This window comes from Motacilla alba, chromosome 2, assembly GCF_015832195.1.
Source record: "Motacilla alba alba isolate MOTALB_02 chromosome 2, Motacilla_alba_V1.0_pri, whole genome shotgun sequence".
Taxonomy (NCBI): domain Eukaryota; kingdom Metazoa; phylum Chordata; class Aves; order Passeriformes; family Motacillidae; genus Motacilla; species Motacilla alba.
In genome coordinates this window covers 27,248,720-27,269,537 of record NC_052017.1, presented here as the reverse complement: position 1 = coordinate 27,269,537, position 20,818 = coordinate 27,248,720, and the positions used below count along the sequence as shown (strand labels likewise).

Below are 20,818 nucleotides of genomic sequence, written 5' to 3'. Positions count from 1 at the left end.
AATTTTGTTAAAAGTTACATGAGTTTTCTGTTTTGTGTCAGAACTTGTTAGGATTTTTTATGATTGTGGATGAAGTCAAGCTACCAGTAACACAGAAATCTTCCCCTAATTTAATGTTCCTCACATCCTGGACAGAGCTGGTGGGTGAGCCTGCCCTGTAGGTAACCTTCCTTAGCACTTTAAAGCTATCAGAACCTGTTTTCAGATCCTTATAATTTTGTCAGATTTGAATCATCAGGAAGCCTACAAGAAAAATGGAGAAACATTATTGACAAAGGCCTGCAGTGACAGGGCAAGTGGTGGTGATTTCAAACTGAAAGAGAGTAGGTTTCAATTAGATGTTAGAAAAACATTCTTTACTGTGAGGGTGCTGAGGCACTGGAACAGGCTGCCCAGAGAAGCTGTGGCTGCCCCATCCATGTAAATGTTCAAGGTCAGCTTGAATGGAGCTCTGAGCAATCTGGTCTAGTGAAAGGTGTCCCTGCTTGTGTCATGAATATTGGAACTATATGATCTTTAAAGTCCCTCTAAGCCCAGACTGCTCTATGATTCTATAAAATTGCTGGGTGCTAGACAGAGGCAAAGCTTTTCTGGAGCATTTCAGCAAAGTCACTATTCATCATTCTGAGAATAATATTTGAAAGAATGCTTATATAAAAATCTGTTTTTATTTAAGGCATCCTGAATAAAGAAATCATTATTTCAGTGGAAAATGTAGCCAGCTCCCTCTTAAATGCTTCTGGTTGGAGCAGATCTCTTCTGCAGGGGTAATGTTTTTGCAGAGAACACGATATTAATTTTTTCTGTGTCTGTCCATAAATATGATAATTTATTTGTTTTTGCTGTTGCTGAAGTTAGACAGCACTTCAGTTACACTCATGTGTGCAGAAAAGTTGTTTTTATTTGTGTTGTTGGTCATAGTTATTTTCAGTTGTTTTTCAGATTAGAAAAAAAAAAAAAAAAAGGTCAACCAGTGTTACACAACATAAGATTTCCAAACAATAGCTATGGAAATATTAGCACACTTCTAGAAAGGAGAAAAGGATACACTAGATTCATAAAGAGCTGGATGGCCTTTTAAAGTGATATGCATACTAATAAGAAAGTTATAATTTGATCTTTAGTAGGATTTATAACCCTATTACAAGTGACTACAGTCAGCTGTTTTAAAGATCTATCAAATGATGATCTAATTAAACTGTGGAGGAAAAGAAAATAAAGACTTGTCTCATGTCTAGCCTGATATATTAATGGAGAAGGTAACAGATATTAATTGTTTCAGGAGTGATTCAGTTACAGGAAAGAAAACTAATGAGGGTGCTGTATGAAAGGGAGAATTCCAGTAAAAAATAGAGGACAGGAAGAAACTTTCATCATGGTTCGTAAACTGCTTGTGCCGTAGCTTGCTTGGAAAACATTTCAATAACACACATGACTGACCTGTGATTCTTCAAGGGCTTTTCTCTAAATTCCAGTGAAGGGTAAGTTCCCTGTAAGGTCAAATTGTATGGACACGAATAGCCCACAGGCTACTACAAGATACTCAGAAACACAGTGGTGGCACAGTCAATCACTCTGACTTCCAGCTGCCCTTAGAGGATAGAAGATAAAGCTATTGTTACCTGCCTGGGTAGCCTAAAGCTGTATCAGATTAAATCTTTGGTCTTTGAAAGACTGTAGGATTCTCATACTGTGCTGAGAAAGATAAAGTGTATTCTTTCACTGGGGCATCTTCTCCATTTAAAGGTGGGGAATTACCTGATTTTGAAACTGTTTTATAATTGTGTGGTTATCTAGAACAACATGAAAAATGTGTAAAATAGTAAACTATCTTCTATTAATAAACCAAAATGTTTCTAATCAGTGACACAATTATACCATGCAAAGTATGCAACAAATACAAACAAACAAACTGAAAGCTGGGGATCAGAACATTTGTATTCAAAATGTAACATTAGACAGCTTTGCTTACAGCTGCATCTTTAAATTCAATAGTAGCATAATAAAAGCAAAAATTAACATTCACTATATCATTCAGTATAACCCAAATTTCTGTTCACAGTTAACATCAGTTGGTATCCATTTTTAAAAGCAGGCTAAGTAGATAGGTATACTTCTATGTCACTTATATATAAATGTTCCCGTACTGTATTTTTCCATTCTTTCACTCCACAAGCACACTTTCACTTCTTTCACGTCCTGAATAAGAATGACTATTCAGTATGTTGCATGCAAATATGCCATTAGCTAGAACTTTTGTTGTTACTGTCTTCAACAGAAGTCAACTTACCTGCCAGATCAGACAGAAATTCTGGCATTCTGATTATTTCTAAATGAGTTTGCATTAAAAAAACCCCAAAACTAAAAAAATAACCAACCAACAAACCTTAAAAAAAACTGTGATAAAGGCTTCTTCAGATTCTGACCCTTCATATTATCTATCAGAAAATTTGAGAGTTTTTTTCGAGGCTACAAGGTCACTTAGATGTCAAAAAATACGTTTGGCAGTTCTGTTTCTTTATTATAATTTAGTATGCCATTAATGCAATTTGACTTAAAGCGTCTAATCAAGTATCTACCCATTTTAACACACACACTTTTGCTATGTTTTGCATGTATACATGCAAACTGCATGTAACTATCCAGCTATCTCTCATCCATTTGAGGGAATTCATAATTTCATGCAGAGGAGCTCTGTAAAGTGCTAATCTATTATGAAAAGACCTTTGGATAAACCTTACTACTCCTGAGGTAAGTTTTTTATTCTCATATATCTGACACCTCATTTGTGTTCAGGTTTCATAAATATCCATAGAACTAGAAAATCAAAATCCAGGTAGAATGCATAAACATATTCCTTCCCAATGGTTTTGCATCCAGGGTAAATGCCTATGTGGTTATTACTGTGGTTATTATTGTCCACTAAAAGAAGAAGAGTTATGACATAATGAATTCTGTTAAGTTTCAGACTAAGACTTCAATATATTCTTTCATAAAATTAGTTTTTCATAATATTGCAACATTTTCCTTTAAAAATGCTAAACATCTTTTCTAAAATACTTTAGTTAGGCATTCCATCTTGATACTTGAAACGCTCTTGCTCTACAGTTCTAGAATGCTCTCCCGGGGGACATCAGATCCTGCAGAGCCCTTACCGAAGTGTGGATTTTGATTCATCCCACCTGCAGCAATCAGCTATTCAGGATTTAATCTGTGACCATTCCCTAACACCAGGATGGTATCGCTTCATGATTTTTGATAAGCCTGCTGAGATGCCAACCAAGTGTGTGGAGGTATTGTTACAAATCATTTCACTCTGAGAAATAGATATTTTGGTGAAGAATTTTTCAGTAGGATAGGTATAAAATCGAGTATGGTTATGGGGACTGATGTGGAGCAATACAAAGTTCCTATCTTCTCTAAACACTTGATTGTATTTAAATGTGTTTCCTGGAAAATTGAGTCTTAAGCATTGAAAATTTTACACTGAATGGGCAATAGCAGAGGATGATAAATCTCTTTTAGAACACTCAAAAACTGTAATTTCCATTCAGTGCTAAAGAAATTTTTTCAGTAGCAGCATAGCAGGGCTATCATGTTGTAAAGGTGGAACTCTGTGATGGTGTAGAGGCTTGCAGCCACATGAGCCCAGTAATTGTGGAGCTTTTAAAGTCATCATGTCACAGAAAAGAGATTACTCCTAAAGTGACTTGAACTAACAGAGCTAATTGAATATTAGTTGCCTTGTCATCTGCAAGCCTCCAAAGATTCAATAGTTGCTTGAAATATTTAATACTTCAGATGACTATTTCTTTATTTCAGAGCTTATTTGTGGCTTTATTTTGGAGGTCTGTTATATTCTAAGGAGATACATCTTTTTAGCTTCCCTTTTAAAAAACATTTCCTTCCTTAAACAACCTAAAAATGTTATTAGGATATTGTAGCCTTGATTTTTCCTAAGGAATTGAAATTTCCTTGTCACAATCTCTTAAAAAATAAGCTAAAATCCCATCAATTAAGTGCTTTTAAATGAATAAAAAACTGTTCAAACATACTAATGCATCAGCTGCCCACATCTCTTACAAGAAATCCAGGAGGTTAGTTGAACCTTCTGTTGATTGCACAGGGCAGATAAAAGGTGACAGCTTTAACACCTTTAGTTGATACTCAGTGAACTTCTGTGCACTGCATTTGCTGTGCTGTGACAGCATCCACACAGTCGCTTACTGTAGGTTAATGGTGCAAAGTAGCTCACTAAGCCATAGCACAACTGTGAGCTTTTCTGAGCAAAACACTCAGATGTGGCTTCCAGTTAAGTTCTCCAGGCACTAAATTATAGCCTGTCTTTAGAAACAAACACAAATTCACTCGGTTCAGTAGGGGACTTAAGTCTCTTTTGTGTGCATTTGTATTCAGTCTTGAGAAGGAGAGTCAGCAATCCCTCTATTTTACTGGCTGAACTTTGTGAAAAGCTCCTGCCAGAAATTAATTACATATGTACCTCTAATTAGAACACAGCAACAGTTTGATGTGGCATTAACCATTTCCTGATGCTTTTCTCTGGTGCTGAAGATGAATCACTGTGGGACTCAAGCCCCTGTCTGGCTGTCTCTGAGGGAGTCAGAATCCATGCCTGGACCTGGTGAGATGAAGCAGTTAACAGCTTGTGCTACATGGCAGTTCTTCTTCAGCACTTCAAAAGACTGCTGTCTGTTCAGAATCCCTGTCAGGGTGAGGAACTGCGGGGATTTCTTTGTTTACTTTCTGCAGCCCACCCAAGGGTGCATGGGGTATTGTGCAGAAGGTGAGAAAATGCATGCTCTAACTCAGCTAAGTGTGTGTGTTTATGAGTTAGTGCTTTTCTGATTTATAGCTGTCTGGTGGTGGAGTGGAAATGTCAGGAAATAGTTATGCTAAAATTTCTTGCAATCCTTGCTTTTCATATTGATATGATGGGAAAAAGGATCTGAAGTGGTGAGGTGCATTCACTTCACCCCTTTTCGCTCACATGAACCATTTGACTAATTTTCAAAGAGCAGAAACCAAAGACCATTTTCCATATAATGAGGTGGGGTTATAAGACACATCTAGAAGTCAAAATTCAGTGTACCAAAATTCAGTGTAATTCATGGCACTCAGACTTTCCAAACAGCCATTACTGAACAAGCATAGAATTTTGTACCAGAATAAATTTTGTCTTAAGAACTTGAGCAAACTGTGTTTATATGATTATTATTTAACACTGTTAGGAATATTTTTCTTGTTGTAATTCTTATCTTTCTGTAATGTATACGTGTTGTTGCTAGAAGAAAATTTAACACAGAAATGCTCTACTGATACACATTTTATTAGTTCTATGAGAAAGGAGACCCTTTGCAATGTCTCCTACTGTCCTGGGTGCTTGTGCTGCAAAGGTATGTTGGTGTTGGCAGCTCAAAACTTCAGCATTTCATTATTCATGATGGATTTTTCAGATAAGCAAGCAGGGTTAAATCCTTAGAGTTATAAATACTGTGAAACAGTGACAAATTTGTATAGTAGGAAATTCTTATTAGCTCATTTAACACACCACTGTGAAAATACTAGCAGTATTTTCATGCATCGTATGCTGTATTGCTTGGAGTCATATTCTCTGTTACCGACTACTTTCAAAAGCTGGGCTTTCTGGTGCCTTGTTGGGCCATCATTATACCTTTAGATCCAATTGTTAAGACATTCTCCAAGGGTTCAACAAGCATGTGCCTGAAACAATGAAGAGCTCTTGCACACTAGGACTTGCATTTACTTTGGTTCCTGGTACATGATGAGGAAAGAAGATATACAAAACCACAGCTAGACAGCAAGCTAGCAAATTTTTGCTACCTCAAAACAAAGCAGGCAAAAAGAATTACTCTTACGTGCCTCTGCTGAACACTGTATATCTGAAACACATTTTGAGTTTATATGCACATATTTAAGATGATGTTGTCATGTGAAGTACATTATACTGTTGTACTGCTGTTTGTATCTAGGTTACCATGTGGCCAGTGTTTTTTCTTTAACACTTGACAGCTCTAAATACCTGATGCAAATTTTCTATCTGTCTTCTACATGCTAAGGAATTCAAACCTTATACCACTGAAGTGTGGAACAGCAAAGTCTGCTCTTTATTCTTTTTGGTGAATGGGATTTCCTTTGTTGCTGCTGCCCTTCTGATGTGGTTTGGATAGAGTGACTAACTGGCATTTTCATGTTTAAGTCAAGTTCCACTTATTTTTCTGTAGCATTCAAAATACAGAACAATAGCAGTGCACGAGTAATTTTTCTTAGGCTTCTGTAGGAAAGATGATTTTTTTTCAAAGCAGGCCTGCACTGAATTCTGCTGTCCAGGGTTACAGTTAAAGATTAAGTGTTCAGATATAAATTTGGAGAGGCAAAATATATTTTTAAGAGAATAATATAATTCCTTTTTATTTACTAGCAACATGTGTAAGTATTGGCTGAGCACATCAGCAGTGAAGGTTGTAGAGGTGGTAGAATGTTCTATACCCTTCCTCGTAGATGATTTCCAGCACAAGACCTTGTGCTCACTGCTGTCACAGCTGTTCATGGATCAGATTGCAAGATTGCTTCTATTCTGAATTTTTGCACTTCAATTGGTGTTTTGTGGCATTTGGTCTACAATCTAAGAGCACTGCTGTTCATACTCTGTATGTGTGTGAATATAAAAGGTAAAAACACTTTATAGTTGTTTCAGATGCAAGGCCACAGACCTGTGATCCCGAGGGAATGGAAGTTGAAGGCATCTGTAGCAGTGAGTATTTTGTTTTGATTTCCCAGGTTTTCTGTGCATCTGTGACCCAATAATGTCAGCATTTAGTGATATTCTGACTTGAATAAAAATGTGTTCATCCTATCAACAGTATTGCTTGGTTTGTGGCAAAATGAGCTAGTTTGGAGGTAATTTCAGGCAAACTTGGATTACAAATGTTCTTTCTCAGAATATTCTGAGTAGGTATCAAAATGTCAAAAAGTAACTGTAATGATGCTGAATGATTCTTCAGGAGTAAAATATAAGAGGAATCTATAAATCATATTGATGCTTTTTCTGTTCCTTTCTAAATAGCCTTTTTCTTTTTCCTTTTTTCTTTTCTTTTCCCCACTTTCTTCATAAATAGTGAAACTATTCTTCTATAAGACACATTCCCTTGCATGTTGCTCTCTCCTGCCTGGTAAAATAATTAATTGCATATTATTCTCTTGTTTATGTGTTTAGTTTAGGTTTATTTGGATTAGTTTTTTTTCCCCTCTTTAGCACCTTCCTGTTGTCTAGAATGTAATCAAAAGCTCATAGAGAGTTTTTTCTCCATATAATAATTATTAGCAGGAAGACACACATTTTTCTTTAATTCTCTTAAGAAATTATGTAGTATTTCCACATAAAAAAAGGTAAATATTACTAGTGTATTATTTGGCAAAAAATATGTCTGTGTCATTGTATCCAATACTGATTTTGTGCAGAATAAAAAGCACAGACCACACTTTTGTTTGACTAGGTAACCCGGCTCCTACATCATCTCCATCTGTGTCACCACCACTTCCATCTGTTCCTGAAATTGTAGCAGAGATGATCAAAGGCAGCATCTACCTAAGGTGTACCTTTGGCATTCCTTTTGCAAACAGCTCTGTTGGATTCATTGTAACTTGGTCAAGACTTTCTCCTGAAGGTGTCAAAGAAGAACTTACACATGAAACAGCAATTCATACCTTCTCACTTCTGGAACTAGATGGGATAAATGTCAGACTTGGAGACAGAGTATGTTAAAACATTATTATGATTTCTTTGTATATTTGTAAATATGGTCCAGTGGACACTTAACAGTTTTTAGAGAGAGGTCCAGCACCTTTCTGTATAATTTTTCTTGGCAGAAGCCTACTGCTTCTACTTATTTGCACCAACTGCCCATATGAATATGTAAATATCACAGAGATATAACTACCACTGCCTCTGAGGTCTTGAGACTGACTGTCTCAATACAGTATAGTGTGCCTCCAGGAAAATTTTTTTATTCAAATAATGTAAATTAGGAGGATTTTTGGATACAACTGCATCTCAGTGAGAGGCTGTAAGAGCCAGAGGTTGTGAAAAGCTGTGTTGTTGATTCATTAGATGTATATTTCTCTCTGGATGTGGGTTTCTGTCTAGGATTTATGTTTTAATCTCTGCTTTTAATCTCTGCTCCTTAATCAAAAGCAGTGTGATGCCTTACCTTCCATTGTACCAGAATGAAGACTTAGGGTCTCATGGTAAATTTGAGAAGCCTAAGCATTGGAAAATCAACACATCTTTTACCTATATATACCAAAATACAGATTATTTTTTCCTGAAGAAAATAATAAAAAAAAAAAGCAGCGCATGTTTGGTATGCATATGTATGTATGTTCAACCAAAGACAGGCTGCCTGGATGGCTTCTGGACAGGAATAGCAATTTTTATTCCCCAAAAATCATTTGGGGACTTTGTGAAGACTTGCCTGACAGTGTTGGCCTGGTGACAGTCAAAAGGAAAGGCACAATCATAAGCTATCTCCTGCTGCTCTGAATCACTTTTTTTTTTCAGGGTCAGAAAGACTTCATGTGTGGTGAACACATCTCAAAATGGATACAGCAAAATAAAAACAAATGCCAAACCAAAGCAAAACCACAGCGTCTAGTAGCACGAAATTGGTTCAGTGGAGGGAAGTGAATTCCTCATCTTGAAGAAGATTATCCAGGTCTATAACATCAGGAAAAATATAATCTAAGATCTGATGGTCACTAAACAAAATTACAAGGCAAAAGCTACGAAATACAAAAAAAAAAAAAGTAGTAAATAACATGTAAACAAGTGTAAAATAAATTTTCATAGGTATCATTGGTTGTAGAAATGGTCCAGAAAAGATTTTTAAAGTATTCATTGAATATGATTCTTATGCAGCCATTAGTTGAAGAAGGCTCTGTACTGAATTCTGTGGTAGAATATGCTAGGAAGAGGTTGTAGGATGCTCAGTCTGTTTCTGGGATTTTTTTTTTGTTTAACTGTATTTACCTATTACCAGTGGCAACTGGTACCTTGTGGTGCCACCAGAAGACTGGCCATGATGAATCATTGAACTGGCCAAGTTTTGTCTTCACGTGACCACTTCATACCAAAAATGTACTTTGTTATTCTGGTTTTACCCTACAGGTCTACTGTAGCAGTTCTTCTTTTTTCATGGAGAAGCCAGATATACAAAGCTCTTCAGTTGACAGCAAGGAATTTTTTGCTGGAATTAAGGTAACTTTGTAAAAGCATAATGTGATAGGAATTTTAAAGTATTGCTACAGCAGTCAGTCCTCAGACTAGAAAGCACTTAAAATGTATAAACTGTGAATTAATAGAGCCTGCTGTCAGCTGAGGTGGACTTAAATTTTTGTCCAAAAGCAAGAGAGTCACAGTGGTTTTTGTGCAGCAAGGCTGAATTCAAGGTGCAGGAAGGCGGAATTGACGCCTCACACAGTGCAGCCCTTGGTTTCCAGCACTGAAGCTGACTGGTGCTGTGCTCATAAAGTCTGGGGGCACAGCCTGAGCCAGCCTGGTCTGGGCTTGGAGAGGGGTAGCTGGGAGGGTCAGAGGCCAAGCACCTAACTAGTTTTAGTTCCTGCTGTGGATAGAGCTATAGGGACTCATTTGCTGGCCAAGAATGGGACCCCAGTCCCAGAAAGACAGACTGCATGTCATTGATTTCCTTTTCGGTATAGTCCTGCTGACTTAGCCTGAGCCTGTTCCTGTAGGATCAGGGCCCAGATTTCTCTCTTGGAGGTGCAGTTCTGCAGTGCCTCCTCACAAGGAGGCAATGTTCTCTCTCTGTTACTCTTTGAGGCTGCATTCAGGACCCCACTCATCCTGCCAAGCTGAGCTGTAGGCCCCTGTTACTGATCTCCATTTGAATGTTTAATTGTTTTCAGTGATCCATATTGTAAGTTTGCAGAGAGCAATCCCAGGAGAAATACAGTGCTTCCAAATTCTTTTGGAATTGTTACTTCTAGGTAGCTTCCCACTTCCTACCTCCCACTCTAGGTAGCTTGCCACTTCCTTCCACCCTCCCACCCACTGCCCACTTTGACAGTACACTGAGCTGTTTGTATCTTGGCTTCCAAGGGTTACTCATTTTTGTGGTGAAGATGTGGTTTGCTAACTCCCTCCTTTCTAACTAACCCTTTTTCTTGCCTTTTCCTTATCCTTGCCCCTTTACCCACCTCTTCAAGACTATGGCTGCTGTGTCTGCATCTTCTCCTCAATATGCTGCTGCTCCTCAGCCCATGTAAATAAGCACTCCTAGCTGATGAGGAAGCAGTGTTGCAGTTTACTCACAAAGATTGCATTTTAAGCACGATTTCTTCTGTGCTAGATACATCCAGAAACATCTGATATATCAGAGGATGGGAAGGAATACAGACTGACAATAGAAAGTAGCATTCCTATTCCTTGTCCTGAATTTAGCCAGCTAAAAAGTGACTGCAAAATCTCATTAACATTAAACATTGTTGATGAAGGTAAGTATTACCCTGATTTTGTTACATTTTGTATGTTTAATTCTATTTTTGTATACCTTTATAAATACTGTGCTGGTTTCCTTCTTCAGAGAAGTTGTTACATTGCAAAATACTTTCTAAAATGTTAAAGTATTCAGAGTCTGTATGATGCTGCTGAAAATATGGAAGAATTATTTGTTGAAGTTTGCACGTGTTTTGGTAGACACTGATATCAGAGCCACCATTCTTTAACTGGAATAGACAGAATACTGTAATACTTGTAAAGTTTACATTTTGGGTAATTTTGTTTACCTGTTGCAGTGCAAGTATTATAAGTCATAAAGTCATCATTTTTTACTCTTATAGCCATTTTCTGTAATATTTTCTCAAGCACAAATTCTGTGAACCAGGAGGAGCCTTGCCTATGCAGACAAACATTGTTTTCACATTATCAAGCCTATCATGATTTCCATTTGTCTGTCAAACTGGGGAATGCAAAAACATTGTCTTGGGTGTGTATATTAAGAGGTTGAGAGGAGGTTTTTGCATGACCAAACCAAACCCAAGTAAAAAACATAATTATTTTAATTTATGAAAGTGTGTGTAAATAAGTTAGTATCTATATTAGTATCTCCATATTTAGTATGGAGAAGGTGGCTTATTTAGAGAAGGAACTCACTAATGATGTATTTTCTTTAAAACAGGTAAAGAGCAGTTAGGTCTAAACTTGGCTCTTTCTTCTTGTCATGTGGATCTTCTCCAGAAATCCTGCAATGATGGAATCTGTAGTCAAGCTGTAATTTATTTCAGTGCTGTGACAGACTTCATGCAGGATGGAAACAGGATTACCAGAATTGCAGTCGAACCTGTATCCAGTGAGAATTTCCTGTGGAATGGCTATGTTCCAGAAAGCACACAGGTTGGAAATCTTCATGTTAAGATGTGTAAACTGTCCAGAAGTGTGGCTGGTGTTAATGAAGCTTTTATTTCAGTTGTGACTTGCTGAGTCACAGCAAAACTTCTAAGTGGTTGATTTCTTTGTTTTTTCTTGAAATTCTGTGGTTTTATTTCCATTTTTTGTCTTACATTTTAATATTGAAGTAACTACTAAGATTGATTAAAAGTGTAATATAATATACTAATTATAATGTAAACTATGATAAATAATGTAGCTGAGTGCATTTATTTCCTAACCTGACATGTTTTTTTTCTTTGTTTTGAAGATTACAGTTAAGGATCTACCCACTGCCTACTGTTACTCATTTACTGACCCTCATATAATTACTTTTGATGGAAGGTAATTACTGGCATGCTGCTCTTAATTTCAAGTGTGTTTGGAGTATTTTAGAGTGGGTTTTGGAGAGTGTGTTTTATTTCTTTAATTATTTGTATATTTATTCTAAATCTGTGGTGGTGGTACAAGTAAGCTGTAGTTTCCTGCAATTGCACTGTGTGGTTGACAATTTTTTTGACAATAATGATTAATGTGCTTTAGTTGGTAAAAGCTTGCCAGTCATGATGAGGATTGTAATATTTGCATTTCTAAAGGCAAGTTTTGGGGTTGTGGCAAGAGAATGAAGCAAATGGACAAGAGGAGTGGTAGCTGTGGAGTCTGTTGACTGCAAAAAATAGAAATGTTAATATATTAAATATGAACCAGGATAAAATGATTGAATAAACAAAACTTTTAATGCAAAGATGTTTCTAAATAAAAGCATAGTTTCCCTATTTCTGTGTGCCAGTATCTGAATCCTTGTAAGGATCAAATTACTGGAAGATATCTGCTGTCTGGGTAGCATTTTACTGCATTTATTAGTGGCATTGAAAGCAACTTATTGATTGCTGTCACTTGCACATCACTGGCCAAAAAGGATTTTGAAGTGAAAACAGCTTTTTTTTAGCCACAGCTGGTTTTGGTGTGCTTCTTTCTTACAAGGTATTTCTGATTCACAAAGGATGTCTGAACAAACACAGGCTCCACACCTGGGAGTTTTATATTCTTTGTTCAGCAGAAGCACATTTCAAGCAGCAGGGTGAGAAGACGAGGATATGTTGACTCCAAAAAAGGATGTTCAACTCATACATGATAACAGAAGGGGAAATAAAAGTTGTGATTGGTTCTCTAAAAGAACTTTGACTACTACCACTAATAAAGTCAATGGGCTTATCCTGATCTTGCAGTTTCTCCTTCAGTGTTTTAGGGATGTCTTAACTGGGCATTGTAACCATGGATGCATTGTGATCAAGCTTTCTCATGAAGCAGTGTTTTACTGCAATGTGATCTGTCTGTAAGCATGATGCTGCAGAAAAAGAACTTTCTTTTTTAAGGATAAATTATGTTGCTGCTTTATTTTACAAACTGAGGAAACAAATTACCTACTGAATTATGGACAATCCAATGCAGTCCCAGTAGTGCAGCCATCTGCAGTTTGTCTGCTGCCCCATTATACACAAAGCAAATTTACAGGCTATAATCAACTGTCAAATGCCATTTATAGCCAAGAGGCTATTAAACTTACAGCAAAAGTTTGGGGGTTTTCTTTCTGTTTTTTTTTCTATTCTTGCTGCTGAATCATTAAATTGGCTATTTTAACCTTGCTTCAGGGGACAGATGGCTAACCCTAAGGAAAAAAAGCAAGTTGCTATTTATGGTTTTCATCTTAAATGATCATTGGGAATAAGCACTCCCTATCTCCATCTTAGTAAAGCAGACCTTTTTAAAAGGATGTGACTGAATAAATCATTTTGTCAAGGGTACTTGTGCAGTTTTCAGCAGCTGCCCCCACATGCACACCGTTATGCATCTTATTGCTCTTGCTGCATAGGTGTACCATTGTAGAAACACAAAGGTTGAGAAGTACCCTCCATTTGCTCTGTTAGAATCAAAGAATGGCAGTAGCTTCATGCTTATGTTTCCATTCACAGCCATTGTCTACATATATTCTACTCATGATCCTTCTTTTCTGCTTTAAAAATATTTTTTTTTTTTTTAATTTAGAGCTGCTCAGAAGAAGATATGATGGCATTTGCTCAGGATAAAGCTGTAGTTTTGCTCTGTGAGCTGTAGTGTTTTTTCTGACTTGGGAAAATGAGTTTCAGTATGAATGTTCACCGAATACTAGAAATCTGCTTGAAAAAAAGTTGCTGACATGTAGTGATACTGTTATTTCACAACCACAGTCATATCATGTGCTATTCTCTTGATTCCAGAGTCTATGACAATTTTAAAACAGGAACATTTGTTCTCTATAAGAGTACATCTCGAGATTTTGAAGTTCATGTTCGCCAGTGGGACTGTGGAAGTCTTCACTACCCAGCATCCTGCAACTGTGGCTTTGTTGCTAAGGAAGGAAGTGATATAATTGCATTTGACATGTGCAGTGGTCAGCTCCATGAATCACAGCCACACTTATCTGTAATAAACAGAGACACAACAGGAAGCAATGTCAGAATCACTGAATCCTACCTAGGAAGAAAAGTAACAGTAAGTGGTAAATAATTGCTTACAGAATAGATTAAATGAAAAATCAAGTTTCTCATGAGGCTATCTTCAATCTCTTTTTAGGTTTTGTTTTCTTCTGGAGCTTTCGTTCGTGCTGATGTGAGTGAATGGGGAATGAGCCTAACGCTTCGGGCACCCAGTTCAGATTACAGACATACAGTGGGGCTCTGTGGCACCTTTGATGGAAATGCAGAGAATGACTATCACACTGCGAGTGGCATGGAAATCCCAAACCATGCTAATGTTCCTTTTTCTTTTATTAAGGAATGGAGGTAACAAAATGCTTCTGTTGATAAATCAAATGCCATCATTTTTGGTTCTACCTTTCCTTCACACTCTTAAAAACTTGTCAAAATAATAAAAAAAGAATCCCCTTAAGATTTTAAGTTGATATTAGAATGTCATAATTACATTTCATAATTAATTTAAGAGAAAATTTAAACTGAATTGCCAAATAAGTATTTTAGCACTATGATGTAAGATTAGTGTGAATAGGTTTGGAACAAAGCACCAAGGTATACAGAAAATATCCACTCATCTCAATTCTTTTATAAGTTACTCTTGAGGTTTTGTGTTTTAACTGGTGTTTAAATATAACTCTGTGATGCAGACTTATGCTGTAGAAGTATGAAACAACAAAGAACCAAAAAAAAGTTAATGCTTTAGTAACACAAAGAAAATAGTTCAGATGATACAGTTTCACCTTTTCCTTTCCTCACTAGAATTTTACCCGGAGAGAGCTTGTTTGACAAGACACCTGCTTCACTAACATCTTCTAGAAAAATGTTCTTCTGTGACTGTACACTTGAAGATGCCGGATTATATCAACCAGCCAAAAATCTGGAGACAGTTACTGAGTCAGAACCTCCTCTGTCTTGTAGAGAAAGTGAAAATGGTAGATTTCTTTCTTTGATACCAGGGCTGGATGTCACTGCTGAGTATCTTGGTCCTGCTGATCTTGTCAGGGGCTTAAAGAAACGTTCATCTACACATGAAATGGATTCATCTACAGTTCTGCAGAGGCAGAATAATCAAACCAAGCTTCACAAAACATCACTATTAAACTCACATCCCTCTGCCACCTCAGTAGGAAATACTGGTACAGGAAGAGAGGAAAGTTCAAGCTTAGACATTAGGAGGAATTCTTACTATTACAGCAGTCATTTTCGCAAAAGTCAGTCTGCTACAAGTAGAGGGAAGCGCCAAAATTATTATGAATACCATCCAGTATTCATCTTCCAAAGTCTCAGCCAAACAGATTTAGAGGGATATAGTTATTTTTTCCCAGAGGACCATGCCACTGACACAGATGAAAAGCTCCTTCCTTCTTGGCCCACACCTTCAGGCCTTACTGAATCTAGTGCTTTGTTCCAGTGCCAGCAGGCAATAGCTAATTCCAGCATAGGAAGGTCCTGTGGTGCCCTCCTTGGCCGGCGAACAGGGGATGCCATCGATATGTGCGTTAAAGATCTGCTGCTGAAAGATGACCTCGCTTGGGCAGAAGCTTCCTTAGCTCTGCTGGAGAATGAATGTGAGAAAAGAATTTTAGAAGAAATAAGTTACAGCCCACAGGAACTTGAAGAGTCAGTTGAGAGCCTGCTTACTGCTTTGAAGTGTCCCAGTCTCTGCAGTGGTAATGGAGAATGCACAGAATGGGGCTGTGCATGTTTTCAAGGCTACAGCTCATATGACTGCAGTATACTGTCTGGTAAGTGGGGGGAAAAAGAGGTTTACTTCAATAATGTTCTCAGTGTTTGGGCAATAGTGTATTTTTTTTGCTTCCTTTCTCTCCTGCTTTTGGACATGGGTGAGGGTTCTCAGTTGTTTAGTTACAGTTTACTGCAGCTGTAATTATTTTGCATTCAGCCTTCTTGTTTCCAAGGCCAAAACATGAGCTTAGTTTCTAATAGGTCAGATTAAAAAAGTCACTTTGCAATACAGAGCATACCCCCAAGAGACTGTCAATGTTTCCACATGCTGTCTCCTTCAGGGAAAATATGCCACATTCATTGCTCCCGTAGTTTTTTATAGTTTATGTGATCTTGTTTATTAAATCTCTTAAATATCTATTAAGTGGGATGTTTTTGTCTTTGGTGATGTTATAGCTCTGTAAGCTAACTGTTGGATGGGATGGGAGCAGAATTGGTAGTGAAGAAAAAAGAGCTGTAACAAATAGTGCTGGGCAGGGTTTTTTTCATTTTCAGTAGGTAAGATAGTCACTAAAAATTCAATTGAATAATTACACTGGAAAAATATGAACAGTACTACCAAAGTCAAAACTCTTTCATAACAAAACCTGTTAATATTTTGGTTTGCAATCATGTTTTGTTTTAATGACTTACTTAAGAGCAAATAGAGAAAGAAGGAATAGAATAATAAGAAATATTTGACTTCAAGAGGAATGAAATAAGCTGGTTTTGCCTCATAAAAACTGGTTTTGAGTCTTCTGATATGTCAGTTTATTTCCTGAAATAACTTCCATCTAAGATTTTTTTAATTTTCTTTTTTTTTAGTTTCTAATAAAAAATAATCCCTATATAAATTATTGCATAACTGCCTCCTTTCCAGTTCCTATTTCTAAGGCCTTAGTTTCATTTCAGTTTTATTCTGGAAGTCTGATGTAAAGCACCATAGCTGAGAAAGCAAAACATGTATTCACAAGCGTTTATCAGTTGAAATTTCTCTGCTTCCTAATACTGAGGTTCCAAGAGAAGACAGAAGCCTAGCTTTGAATTTAAAGTTTCAGTGTAACATTGTAAAGTCTTTCTGTTTATGCTTCCTTTCAGCTGGTCCCAGATTTTCTTGTTTACATAATTTTCATGGTTGGATAGCAAAATAAACATACTGTGTAAACGCATAAACATACATAATGTAAATGCATATGAATGAGCTCTCACACTGGCATTTATTGTCTAATCTCTGCTTCCAAGACCAGGCTCCAGAAATTACAGAGCTGGAGAATGCTGGGCTGTGCGATATTCGACAGTATGACTGCACATCTGTGAGAGTGTTTGGACATGGCTTCAGGGACTCATTGAACCTGAAATGTGAAATCATCAAATTGCAAGTAGGTCTCCCTGAATAGTGGCAATTACATTTTAAACTTCTTAGAGAACAAGGGACAAAATGTCAAACATATTATTCATTGATGTGGGCACAGCCCAATGGTTTAGTGGAAGCTAAAAGCAAAGGCACTCAGCACTTTGCAGCAAACACTCAAGACTTTGCAAGATTGCCATTTCCTCCATGATAAGAGAAATACAGAACATAATGGGAATGTTCAGCAGCTGGGGGGGAGATAACAGCACACAGCAGCTATCTATCAGAAGAGGGCAAGGGCAGCCCTATTAGTAACAACCAGCACATTGTTGTATTTTTAAGTACTTATGGAGAGGAATTGAAGTACCACTTCTTTGAAAAAGGACAGCAAGGTTAAAGCCATTACTAGATTTCTCTCTCAAATCTAATGCTTTCAATAGCCTTTTATAAACATAATAAATCTATTAGGAAAAGATAAAGGCATTTTTGATACGTTGTCCATTTCCCAGAAGTAGAATACCGTGGCTATTTAATGATATATGTCAGGTTTGAACAGGAGATTAAAAAATGTTTTACTGTAAACTTAAAGGGAATTTTTGCAGAGAGACTGTTGTTGCTCATTCTTAAAAAAAAAAATTCAAGGCAAATATATAAGCAATTTACAAGTTGTAGCCTGGAATAAATGGTCAGCATACAAGGTTTTATGTCATGTTACACATGAGAACAAAAAAACCTAGCAGTAAAACTGTATTTATTGGTGTGATGATGGAGGGGGTGAGAGCTGGCAAAAGGGGAGCCATTCAATGGGAAATTTTGTTCCTGAGACAGTAGTTTTCCTTAGCTATTTCCAGCAGATGCTGAAATTATTTTGACAAATTAGGCAATGCTGGCTATAGATTTTCATAAACTCAACATGTATTCACTCAAGTTGGCTTTAAATGATTGTCGAGAGTAGGTTTATGCTCCCCATGTATTAAAAGACTTTTAGACCAAGCTTGCAGTAAGACAATTCTTGGGAGTTCACTTATCACAGTTTGAAATGTCTCAGTTTTAACTCACGGCAAGATATTCTAAAATCTCTCTTGGTGGTGCTATTTTTGGCTCCCAACACAAAAACTTCCTAATTAGTCAGTTTTAATGATGATCTTCTCACTGACAAGAGCCATTTTACTGCTGTTAGCTGCAGTTGAGGAGAAAGCTGCAAATTTTTTTCCTTGAGAATACAAAAGAAAGGAAGTTTGGGGTACTGTTTTTTGGTTAGTTTTTCAGGCTGGAGAAATAGTGAATTTAAGGAAATGTCAATGGACTAGCAACAGTATAGAACTCCACATATTTTGAGATTGAACTTAAATGTTATCAAAATTTTGTAGAAAAGGCATTTTGACAGAATTTAGAATTTCTTTTTCTTTTCAATATTTTCACTTTTGAAATGTTAAATCAAATCTATTGTTCATGGGCTGTCTTACCCAGTTTAGGGTAGATACTTGATACAGGTTTGGGTAGGAAATGGCCAGGAACCTATGATTACAGAGATAGAGAATTTAAAGGTAAAGGATGAGTCTCTGCAAAACAAAAATACAGTTTTATTTCCTTCTGTTTTACATTGAACTCCAGTTTCTATGAACCTTATGAGCTGGAATACTTACAGATCTGAAGGCTTTTAAATTGGTTTTTGAAAGGTTAAACTGTTTCTGAAAAAATTATCTGAACTTGCCTCAAGCTAGTAACAAAAGGTTTCTGAAGAAGTAGACTGTATCACATTTCAAAGGTAACAGTAGTAAGTGCACTCAAAATTACATATTTAGAAATATTTAGCTTTTATACTTACCTTTGCTGTGAATTTCTTAAATGAGTATAGGTTGAAAAAAAAAAAGAGTGGTTGGAACAGAAGCAGCATGTACATATTTTTAGTAAAAGTGTTCCTTTTTCTGTTAAAAAAAAGAAAAAAGGCAAGGCCTTTATCACAGATGACTCTCCATATGAAGATTGGGATTGAATAAATGTTTTGATTGGCTCCAATAACGAAAAAAATATGCAAGCTCAGTAAAAACTTCTCGAGCTTAAAATCCCTTTTACTTGCTGTTCTCTTGATTCTTAGTCTGCCTGGATTCTTAGTTCCATCTCATTTTATTTATTTTCCATATGCTTAACCCTACTTCCACATCAGTGCTTCAGTCAAATAGTATTATTATCCTTATTCTGTTATCTTGAGCTCTCAAGATGGATGCTTGGATGCTCTGTTGTCACAGCAGTTTAGAAGAAAAGTCTGTGGGTGTCAAGAAAAGTCAATGGTGTCTTGTTCCATTGAACAACCTCTTGGCTTGTACAAGGGCTAAATGGCCAACTGCCAGTATTGCCCTGGCACCCAGAATGATTCCTGATCCCTGAGCCAAAACCCTCATCTGCTCCTTTCACTAAAGCCTGTCCTGGCATGGGAGCAGAGATGGAGTGGAGCAGAGGCACTTGCATGTCAGATCAGTGGTGTTTGAGGATCACCCACTGCTTCACCCTCCTGTTCCCTTCTAGCTGGAAGGGCTGTTTGTCCTTGGCAAGGCAGTGCCAGAGGGCTGTACATCAGGAAAGACTTCTCTGCCTGCTCCTCCACAGTAGCAGGATTAGGTAAAAATCTGTGTGTGCAAATACTGTCATCTAATATTTGCCACTACCTTCTAATCCAGACACATTAGACTGGTTCAAACACTGTGCAATACGTGGGGAATTTTTCTCTGGTAAAAATGTTTTTGTGATGTACTTCGATGAAAAACAAATTTTCTGTCTTAACATTCAGTATAGTGATAGGCAATGGATTCCTGGAGAACCTCTAACTATGCCAGCTGCCTTCCAAAATGCCAGGACTGTTGAATGCCAGTTACCAAGTGATGGCCAGCAGTCTGATGTCGTGGATGTGGTTGATGATGAACCTGTTGCCAGATGGCAAATAAAGGTACTCTCATAAATTTCAAATATTCACTTACAGATATTCCTGTTAAGATGAAAATACACCATCTAGATATTATCCTTTATTTAATGATACTGAAGGGAGAAGTCAACTTGCTTAACTTGGGGTCTCCCAGGTCTTGTCAGTCTTGTCACCTAACCTTAAGTGTCAAGTATTGTTTGACAGTGTTCTCCTGCAAGGGGACTGGTAGATACAACCTAGGGCCTGCAGAGACACACGTTCTTCAAGAGTAGAAGTTAAAGGCCAAGTAGTTATTATAGAGTATTTCAAATGACCTTGGATCCATCTTTGGTAGAACTGAGTTGAGCTCAGCCACATGTACAAACCTCTGTGAGCAGATATCTGAGCTCTCACACAGACGGAATCAATAATGTCAATAGAGCCTACAACAAGTCAATTTACCTTAGACACTGACATGAGGTTGGTCAAAATCTGCCTAGACTCCTTGGCACGTTTGATTAGATTTCTGATGATTTTTGTGAGGGTTTAAGCACCTGCACATGGGTGTCTATTAATGAATGGAAGCTCATGCTAGCAGACCGGGTGGGTCTATCAATACCTGTATCAGTTAATCCATTTTTACTGCTCACCTTGCAGATTTCTAATGATGGATTTGTTTATAGCAACTCTAAAACAATGATATTGTATGATGGAGCCTGTCAGACATGTGAACCACAAGAATCTGGGTTGTGTACATTAAAGGTATGTGTTTCACTACTCTATTATGAAAATAATGCATTTTTAAGCTGAAAAAAATCTAGAAAATTAGCAGAACATACCTGTTC

The 20,818-nt window shown here is 37.2% G+C and overlaps 1 protein-coding gene across 1 annotated transcript in view; it reads left to right on the top strand.

Annotated features, from left to right (window-relative positions):
- VWDE (von Willebrand factor D and EGF domains) overlaps positions 1–20,818 on the top strand; it is a 38,368-nt gene that overhangs the window by 2,151 nt on the left and 15,399 nt on the right. Inside the window, exons 2-15 of the mRNA XM_038129655.1 lie at positions 3,109–3,293; positions 4,573–4,804; positions 6,728–6,793; positions 7,536–7,795; positions 9,206–9,295; positions 10,410–10,554; positions 11,238–11,452; positions 11,757–11,830; positions 13,744–14,017; positions 14,099–14,307; positions 14,758–15,743; positions 16,966–17,102; positions 19,863–20,018; positions 20,631–20,735. Coding sequence (XP_037985583.1) covers positions 3,109–3,293; positions 4,573–4,804; positions 6,728–6,793; positions 7,536–7,795; positions 9,206–9,295; positions 10,410–10,554; positions 11,238–11,452; positions 11,757–11,830; positions 13,744–14,017; positions 14,099–14,307; positions 14,758–15,743; positions 16,966–17,102; positions 19,863–20,018; positions 20,631–20,735 — 3,134 coding nt within the window. The remainder of the gene's footprint in view (positions 1–3,108; positions 3,294–4,572; positions 4,805–6,727; positions 6,794–7,535; positions 7,796–9,205; positions 9,296–10,409; positions 10,555–11,237; positions 11,453–11,756; positions 11,831–13,743; positions 14,018–14,098; positions 14,308–14,757; positions 15,744–16,965; positions 17,103–19,862; positions 20,019–20,630; positions 20,736–20,818) is intronic.